This window comes from Aptenodytes forsteri, unplaced genomic scaffold (genome assembly GCF_000699145.1).
Source record: "Aptenodytes forsteri isolate BGI_AS27 unplaced genomic scaffold, ASM69914v1 Scaffold27, whole genome shotgun sequence".
NCBI lineage: Eukaryota > Metazoa > Chordata > Aves > Sphenisciformes > Spheniscidae > Aptenodytes > Aptenodytes forsteri.
In genome coordinates, this window is record NW_008794407.1 from 1,584,253 (window position 1) to 1,594,142 (window position 9,890).

At 40.5% G+C, this 9,890-nt stretch overlaps 1 protein-coding gene across 1 annotated transcript in view; it reads left to right on the forward strand.

Annotated features, from left to right (window-relative positions):
* The window catches only part of TRIO (trio Rho guanine nucleotide exchange factor), a 186,127-nt gene that overhangs the window by 157,802 nt on the left and 18,435 nt on the right, over positions 1-9,890 (forward strand). The window contains 10 exon segments of the mRNA XM_019474271.1: positions 1,442-1,545; positions 2,185-2,254; positions 4,373-4,462; positions 5,087-5,179; positions 5,792-5,842; positions 6,069-6,146; positions 7,034-7,225; positions 8,182-8,359; positions 9,198-9,255; positions 9,257-9,413. Coding sequence (XP_019329816.1) covers positions 1,442-1,545; positions 2,185-2,254; positions 4,373-4,462; positions 5,087-5,179; positions 5,792-5,842; positions 6,069-6,146; positions 7,034-7,225; positions 8,182-8,359; positions 9,198-9,255; positions 9,257-9,413 — 1,071 coding nt within the window.

Here is a 9,890-nt window from a genome sequence, read left to right on the forward strand (position 1 = left end):
TTTTCCCCCCCCCCCCCCCAATGTGGTACCGACCAGCTGTGTAGCCTGAACCTCACGGTTTTTTCAAAACAAAACACAGGAAGAAGCTGAAAATGTGAATGCATTCTGAGTTTTCCTTCCTGCAGGCTTTTAATATATTAGAAATACTGCATCAGATCTCATTCCTTTTTTTTTCCTGTTATTGTGTGCACCTTATTGTTCTTCTGAGGAGTGTAGTTAGTATTTTTTTTTTTTTAAGATCACTACCTCTGGCCTAATAATAGCTTCAACTAGATGGTTTTATTTAGCACAACTAAATTCAAAAAAGCATTGTAACTCCACAGGTAGAGGAACTGTCCTGGATTTGAAAGACTTACTTCCTCTCCTACTGCTAGGCTTCTCTTAGACTTCCTAGTTTCCCCTTCTGTAAAATGAAATAACATCACACATCTCCCTTCAGTCTTCAGCTACCAAGAAAATGCATTTGGAAGTGTAGAGAGAATGAGCATGACAGTGAATTTCAGCCTAACAAGGTTCAGTTCTTAAACTCCGTTTTAACAGGAGGGAGGGAAAGAAAGATCAGCATTGTGATAGTCTTTTTACAGTATTTAAAGGGTGCGTTAGAAGGCTATGAACAGATGTATTTTTGTAACTAACAAAATAATTCCTGATGAAAATGCTAGACATCAAAACATAAACCTTGCAACTAAACCCAGACCTGGATAATTAGGAATAGAAGTATTACGAAAAAATAAAAGGAATAGAGTTGCATGAATACTACAAAATTCAAAAAAAGTCCCAGCTCTAACTATGTGATAGAATTGCACAGTGAGACGAGTGTATATATACACCAAAAAAGAGAAGACAGGACTATGGGAAAACGTAAAAGGAACTTTATTGCAGTCAGAATGCTTGCTAATAGAATTTATGTTCAATTTTTTTTGGTGTTCGGTTTGCTCATACCGCAAGTAGTAGCCCGTGCAACGCACTCCCATATGCAGTGCAGCTGCTTTCTTCCTCAGCGCACTTTGGTGCAGGGTTAATGTGGGTGACTGAAATAAGAAACACTGAGCAAAGGAGCGCAGAAAGCCATTTCAGTAGCTCTGACTTGTACTCGGTAAGAGCCCTACCTGGCAAAGCATTGCAGCTGCTTCAGACAATAAGGAGAAGGGCTGTAGAAGTTTCCTCTGTGCTTTGAGCCTGTTCACGCAGGCTAAATTAGCTAGAGTGAATCTGTCTTTCTAGCACTGGGCAGTGTTGTGCAGACAACCTCAAGCCAAGTTGTGATATTTTGTATCGATGCTCTATGTTATGATGTGTTATAGAGCAGTTTTTTGGTTTGTGTCCCAAACAAGCTGTTGTCATGGGCAATTTGGAAAGCTTCTGGGAAAAGGGAGATTAAAAGACAACTCACCTTTTTTAAGTTAAAATGTTCACGGTGAATTTCCTTGGACTGTTGCAGGGTTATATGGCACTTATGAAGGAAGATGGCGTACCTGATGACATGAAAGGCAAAGACAAGATTGTATTTGGAAACATTCACCAGATTTATGACTGGCACAGAGAGTATGTATTAACTTGAAAACCACCTGCTGAACAATTCTGCCTAAAAAATACTAGATTGACTTTAAGAAATTTTTTTTTTTTTCCTCAAATATTCAGATACAAGGTAAATACAGTTGGTCTTGTGCTTTGAGTTGTAGATGCTGTAGATTCAGCTTACAAATGTTGGTATGAAGGTTTGCTTTAAACAAGGATGCTTATATATACCAAGTGCTTCAACTGAGAATCTATAGTATGGGTAGTATTATATACGGAAGTTTGTACGTTGTTTGAGGCTTTGTTTTCAAAACTGTTTTCTCTAAGAATACAGGCTAAAGAATTTGTTAGGGGTTAGCATGGCAGTATGAGCACCTCAGGCACTCAGACTAGGAAGGAGAAAAGTTTCAATCAATATATGAAATTAAAGAATTTTATTAATGAGCACCAGTATTTTTTCATCTTGGCATGGATTCAGTGTGTCCTTTTGGAAATCTATATTAAAATATTACACTATTAACATTGTCATTTTGGACATACATTAATATCCAAAGCTGCTGATAGGGGACACAAAGTGGACCTTGCAGTAAGACCACTTTACCTTGCAATCACCTGTTGCTATAGTGTGTGCTATCAGAAAAAAAGTGCTGTTCTCTTTATGTTCAGCTTCTTTTTAGGAGAGTTGGAGAAGTGCCTTGAAGATCCAGAAAAGCTGGGATCCCTGTTTGTTAAGCATGTAAGTGCAGACGTTGTCTTTGGCAAACCCCTATTGCTGCTACTGACCAACATGTTTGATTATTAAGGATTTATCTATGGTACACACAGTTAAGAAAGTGCTGTAAAATATTCCTCACTGCAGGAGGTGGAGAGAGAGGTTATAAGAGCTTATAAATAGACTAAGTAAATAATCTAGGTTTTGTTCCCAGTATCTTCCTGTGGAGAGGAAATGTGAGTGTGGGCCCTGTTTCTCAATTCAGTTCCAGTTCTGTGCGAGAAAATTGTCATTTCATATGACCAGATACACCTGTCTTCTAATCCCAGGTATCCATGCAGTACCATGGAACATAGGAACCAAAAATAGGAAAGCAGCTCATTCTTCCTACTGATTTCAGTGCATTCTAGTTCTGTATCCTTTCCCTTTCTGAGAATCACAGCAGTGGCTGAGGTTCCTCCCTCTTCACTTAGGGAAGGAATTGAGAGTGCCAGAAATTCATGATGTTTAATTTTAGTCCGACACAGTACCCTTTATAGCTATATATAAGTCCCTGTTTTTCCACTTTTCATTTATTTAGTAAAAGGAGTGACCCTGTGATACATGTGGATATTATAACACTTTGGAAGGAAATCGGATGAACTAGTTATCTAGAAACTAGATATCAAAATTCAGGACACATCAGACATGCCACTAATCAGTCATTTTGGTGTCTGTGTAGAAATACAATTTAATATCTGTTTGAGATGAAGCCTCACCATACTCCAAATCACACAAGACAGCAGAAGAGAAACTTTCCTACTAAATACAATCATTTGCACAAGTGTGCAAAGGCTGAAGACAGACTGGATTAAAGCAGATTTAATGGGTTTCAGATTTTCCCTGCAGTCTGTGTTTGAAGTCAATACCAGGGTAGCAAAAGAGAACGGAGTGAAACATTAATGGAACAGTAACACTGGAAGCCAGGCCTAATTCCTGGACTAATGATGAGGAATGAGCTGTTTCATTTCTGAGGGATTATTATTATTAAAAAAAAAAAAAAGGGAGGGGGGCATGGGAAGAGGGGAGAATTCTGGCACTGGTAAAATGAGAAACCTGAAGGGAGTGACTCTCCCCGTTTCTGATTGCTGTTTTACTTTCTCCTGGTATATTTGTAACTGAGTTGTTTTTGAAAGGCACCCTTACCACTCCAGATGGAAAGGCAAGCTGTGATGCTATTACAACATCCTCTAACAAAACCCTGACTATCAGCTAGAACATGACGATTCAGTTCCTGCTCTTAATCTATGTTCTGTGTCCTTTTCAATCTCCTTCTTATTTCTTCCTTTTTTGCTTTCCATTTGTCTTCACTGGTCCGTACTCCATAAGTCTCTGAGCAGCAAAGCTTCTAACAGCAAACCAATCCTGGCAAAATGATAAGGAAGATTTTGGAGTAGGTAATAGGCGCATATGTTATGTCTGTGTTTCTTAACCAGCAAGGTTGCTAATCAAGAATGAATCTTAAAGGCTGAAGTTATACGCTCTTTTTCTTTGTTGCCTTGGTGTTAAAAGCCCATGCACAAAATACAGAATCAGAGTTAAAAAAATACTAGCACCACCATTTCCAGGCTACAACCACCATTTCCAGGCTACATCACCTATGTCTCCCCTAAAACTCCAATAGGGCAGCTAATACTAAATAGAAGACTGAGAGGTTTCTCCTAACTGCTCTGTACAGCTAAACAGGAGGAGGTCATTATTCCAATATATTAGAAGAATAATCAGATTATTAAAATCAAATAAAAAATATGATATTTCAAAGGCTCCATCCATTGCTCTTGCTAAAAGAAAAAGATAACCATTTTCCTACTTCATTTTATTGTAGGACCTGCTGAGCTATCATCTCTAAATGCCTGTTGTTCAGGAGTATTTATAACTGTGGCAATTTTCTGACTTGTGTTGCCTTTCTAAAATCATCATGATATTCCCAAAGAAATGTGTTTTCAGTTCTGCAATTTCTGCATATGTAGCTGCCTTTTTTCCTCAAAAGGTCCTTTTTAAGTTCATACTTTTGAACAGCTGAACTTCTTAAAATAATACTCCATTTCAATCTGGCATGCTTTTTTCTTGATGATGATGTATCATTCTGTATCTTTCTTCTAGGAGAGAAGGTTGCACATGTACATAGTTTACTGCCAAAACAAACCAAAGTCTGAGCACATTGTCTCAGAATACATTGATACGTTTTTTGAGGTAAGTTTCTGAGAGAGGATATATGCAAGGTGAAGGGTGCGTACAAATCATAAGTGTTATCAGATCTGTTGACCAAAAAAAAAAAAAAAAGCCAGCACATATCATTGGTACTGTTTTAAATTATAATTTCTTGCCACTTCTGTTCTGATTTCTCAAGTCTGATGCAGGATCCTAGAGATGTATTGATCTCTAGGGGAAAAAAACAAAAGTTTAGCTATAAGATACTGATTAATCAGTAGAGTCTCATCCTTACTAGCCCTAGCTCAGGAAGTTAACAGTGCATATTACATGAAGTGGCAATTTTGGATGAGCAAAGATCACTGTCGAAAATAGACTATATACAACCTGTGATTGAAAAATTACATTTCACTATACAATCTTTTCAAAAAAAGATATGGAAGATGCTTGGAGCGGGGAATGCTTTGGAAACAAAGCTGATACAGGTAAGGAGAAGGACTAGCTTTTGCTAACTGAAGATTAGGTTCTGTTCTGGCTTTTGCCAATTTCTGCTCTGATAGCCCTTAATAGTGATACATCCTGCTGTGTTTCTAACTCAACAAAACAGAACAAAGTTGTTTCTAACTGAAAGAACAAACGAAAAAATGTTTGTTTTACAACCCTCAGGATCTAAAGCAACGCCTGGGCCACAGACTTCAGCTCACGGACTTGCTAATAAAACCTGTGCAGAGAATTATGAAATACCAGCTGTTACTAAAGGTAAAGTGATGTTGAGATGTATGATTTAATATACGTGTTAACAGATATGATTTCTTTTTTAAATATTGCTGATGCTTTTCCACCCTCCTCCCAAACAGAACCCAGATTTGTAAGCAATGTAACATGATTATTTTCTGAGCATATTCAGATAGTTATAAAAATTGCAGTAAATAGCTTGGGCAGAATTTTGCTTTTTTTTTAACAGTTAAAGACCAAATGAACTCAAGTCAGTGACACGGAAATGTTTAGAATTTGTACCAATGTCATATGAAGGGGACAGGGATCTCCCAACTGTTTTCAGATGTAAATGTGACATGAGTTGTTGGGACTCATCCCAACTTTTCCAACTACATCTGCAACCGTTTTAATATCACATAAATGTTTACTGAAGAGCAACCCTGTGTATCACAGAGGTCATTGCCTTAATGACCTCTTGTATGATCTAAATCTTAAAAAATAAGAGGGGGAAAGCACTGCAGCAAGAAAATTTTTTCTGTGTGTCTTCTGTAGTCCATCATTCTCTGCCAGAGGATAGCAAATGCAGATTTTCTAAGATTTCTTGTTGCTGATTAATGAGAAAAGACTCATATTATTGTTTTTTTCCTTTTTCAGGACTTCCTCAAATATTCTAAAAAAGCTAACCTTGACACAACAGAACTAGAGGTACTTGAGATGTTTTCTCTTAGTGACTTGAATGCTCTTTACTATAAACTTCTACTCATTTTGACACAGAGTTGCTTTCCTTTTCTGATCTTCTTGAGAATGTGATTATGATAAGTGTTTACTTTTCGCATTTCTGTTCTAAAGCAACCATAGCAAATGAAACAAAATTTTATCCTGCTAACTCATTTGGAAAATAAAGCTTTGACTTTTTATTTATCCTGAACAGAGAGCTGTAGAGGTCATGTGTATAGTACCAAAACGGTGTAATGACATGATGAATGTTGGCCGCCTGCAAGGATTTGATGTAAGTTGGCTGGGGTTTTGCTTAGAGTTTTTGTCAAGTTCTCCAGAAATTAACCATTAATGTGGGGAGAGCTGAGGGGGAGAAATGAGGTAGGGTGCTCTCTCACAATCTGGTTAGGTGGTGCAAAAAACAGTGAATGAAAAATCAAGTCTTAGCCCTGCCAAGGACTTCTTCCTGGGAAGCTTTACCTGTTGTGTCAGTCACACTAGGTAAGTCCTTCTGCAAAATCTAGGAAGTACTGGCGTTACTACAGTTCCGTTATAGACTAATGACTTGCAAAATAGTGAAGTAATCAGTTATCAGCAGGTGAGCAGACCTGACTTCAGCAGTGTAGGCAAAGGAGGAGTTGCTAAGGTCAGTAAAGTACCTGAGGCAACTGTAGCCCTTCTCCTTGTTTTGCTAAGTCCAGAAGAGATGAAAATTGGCTATTGAAGCAGTATGCATCAGCCAGGCTATAGTCACATGCTCTACTTGCAAAGCCCTTTCTGCTCTGTGATGCAGGTATGAACTCGAATTCTTCCCCTTTTCAGCACCCTGGAAGACATTAGAAGAATATATGAGTTACTGTGTTGGGGGTGGCAGGGAAGGAATTATTGAGACTAGAGAGATGAAAGCCTCACTGTTACTAAGCCTCAGACTGCAGTATGAATTGAAAAGAGTGGGGTGGATTTGGGGGGGGGGAGGTGTCTTTATGATGTTTGGTTTTTGAGAAAGGGAATAAGAATGTCTTGTGTATAAGAGAATCAATGAATATATAATGGTCAGTGACACTCAGAAATTGGGAAATACACAAAGCTATTTTGGCATAAGCATCTGCTCAAAAAGGTTGATTGGGGAAAGAAATGAAGAATTGCACTAAATGTGTTTCCGCTTGCCTCTGTGTTTAGGGTAAAATTGTAGCCCAGGGTAAGCTCCTGCTCCAGGACACATTCTTGGTTACAGACCAGGACACAGGACTTCTGCCACGCTGCAAGGAGAGACGGGTCTTCCTGTTTGAGCAGATAGTCATTTTCAGTGAGCTGCTAGATAAAAAGAAAGGTTTCTCCATGCCCGGATTCTTGTTTAAAAACAGTATCAAGGTAACTGTCGTGCGTGAGTCTTTGTGTCCCCTGCACAAACTCTGCTAAGGTAACAGTTTCTGATTCAGTGTGGAGCCACTAGTGACATCTAGATGTGCAATCATAAAGCACAGTAATGTGTCAGTCATTTCCTGAAATTACTTCCTACCAAATTTGTGCTCACTCTGATGATAAATGGAAATCTTTGTATCCCAGCACTGATGCTTCCCATGTGAAGTATACCAAAACCGGTGTTCTTGTACAAAGCTGGACAAGTATTCACAAAGAGTTTAGTCTTCAGCTCTGTGCTGTGTGTATACAACATTGCAAAGGCATTGCAAATAAAGGTAATAACTCTTTACCTATCCCTTCTTTTGAGTTTCAGCTGAAATCAGTCCAAATGTCTAGGTAACATCTGTAAATAGTGCCACCTTCTTGGACATGTCAGCTCTTCTACAAGCAAATCCCTCAAACAAAAAGTGTTTGCTCCCACTTCAAGCCTTCTCTGAAACAAAAACTGTTGATATTAGTGCCTACCAGCCCTCCTGGTGAAGCGTCTTGCATGGACCCTACTTCCGTTAATTTGGCTCGGTGCTGTGCCTGCCAGCTGAGCATCCTGTTCAGCGCTGGCTGGACAGCCCATTCCAAGGCATTGCTGTCTCTGCAGCAGAAGCCTTTGGTGTGGGCCAGTGGTAGAGCTCCACAGCAGGCTCAGCATTTTAAATAACATGAATGGAGAGTGAGGGCCAATGGAGAACATTGGGCCGTACTGACCAGTTGGAGATTGTTCAGGCACAGTGTGTCAGTAAGCTGTACGCTAATCCTTAGTTTACTGTAATCCTTCACTTCATGGTATTATTTTACTGAAGGAAAGGATGGTCATGATTTGAAGATCTGACTCTGAGCTCCTAAGTAAGAGATTTTAGAGGTACGTTTCTCATAAAATACATGAAGTAAATTCTTTTTTTTTCATGAAGGTGAGTTGCCTTTCCCTGGAGGAAAATGTGGACAGCGATCCATGTAAATTTGCACTAACATCAAGAACGGGCGATGTCACGGAGACCTTTATTTTGCATTCTGCCAGTCCAGGAGTCCGCCAGTTATGGATCCATGAAATTAACCAAATTTTGGAAAACCAGCGCAACTTTTTAAATGGTAAATGATTTCCTCTCACTGAAAGTTCATAATTGAACGACTTCTCTCTCATCTGTTGTTTCTTGGCTTTGAAATGTTTTGCAAGTTTCCTTTTTCTTGAGCTAATACAGAACAGTTGGGGGATATGTGCTGCATTTCTGCTTTAGAACAGATGCTAGCATTTATTATAAGAGCGGTAGTCTGAATTTACATGGTGTTCTCGGTGAAATTTTCCAAATGTTTTGTAGGAGTGAATCAAGATTGGCACCATCCGTTGAGATGGAGAGCTTGTGTACCCCTTTTAATTGAATGCAAGCCTTTAAAGGCTAAACCCAAGCAAATTTTAAGCATCTATTCAGAATATGTTTTGCTGGTGTTATTTTGGTGGCCATTGTCACATCTTACTGTGGCAACAACATTGATATTCTGCAGGAGAAAAGTAGAAGACGGTAGTGTCTGCTGTGACACTAGAAGGTTCTTGCTGTATTTTTTTATCCATCGGTTGTTGCCACAATCTAGATTTTTTTTAGAGTTGTAATGGATGGAACAACGAGCTGAGAATTCAGAGTCACACCTGTTTTTTCCCAGCTTGGCTGCTGACTGACAATGTGATCCTAGAGGAAAACATTTCTCCCTGGTTTTAGATTTTTCATCTTTAACAGAGGTACCTATAACAGGTCATGAAGGTGTGATATAGAAAAGTGACTTAAGGTCTACGGCATGACCAGCATTGCTAAGGGAATTTATCTTACTTGAACAGCACTCCCCTTTTGCCGGTAAACATGTCTGCTTTAAATTGTTCCTGTTCCATTTCCTGCCCTCCTTTCCCTGATCGCCTCCCCTCCCACCCCCATTACAGCCTTGACATCCCCAATCGAGTACCAGAGGAATCACAGCAGTGGTGGAGGCGGCAGCGGGAGCAGCAGCGGTAACAGCAGTGGCCCCAGCAGCTGTAGTGGCATCCCCAGCTCCAGCCGTAGCCGGCCATCCCGGATCCCCCAGCCTGTCAGACACCATTCCCCAGTCCTGGTCTCCTCTGCAGCCTCGGCCCAAGCAGAGGCAGACAAGATGTCAGGTATGTCCATTCACAATCTCTCCCTGCCACACTACACCACCTCCTTAGAAACTGGCCTGAGCCAGCCAGACAGGCACCCTCCCAATGCAGAACCGGACGGTCCTCAGAGAGAAGCTGAGCAGATTCCCAAGATGAAAGTTATTGAAAGTCCCAGGAAGACAGCGGGAAACATTTCTGGCTCAGCTGACGGAGCCCAGAAAGACTCACGTGGAAGCTCAGAGGACAGTCGCTCAAGAAACAGCATAGGATCACTGACGCTTGGGAAGCCAAGGCCAGGAGCCATCTCACCAATGAACTCTCCTCTCTCCACGACTTTCCCTTCTCCTTTTGGCAAAGAAACCTTTCCACCCAGCAGCCCCCTGCAGAAGGGCTCCTTTTGGAGCTCCATCCCAGCATCCCCTGCCAGCCGCCCTGGCTCCTTCACTTTCCCTGGGGACAATGACTCCCTCCAGCGGCAGGGCCACCGCCCCCCCTCAC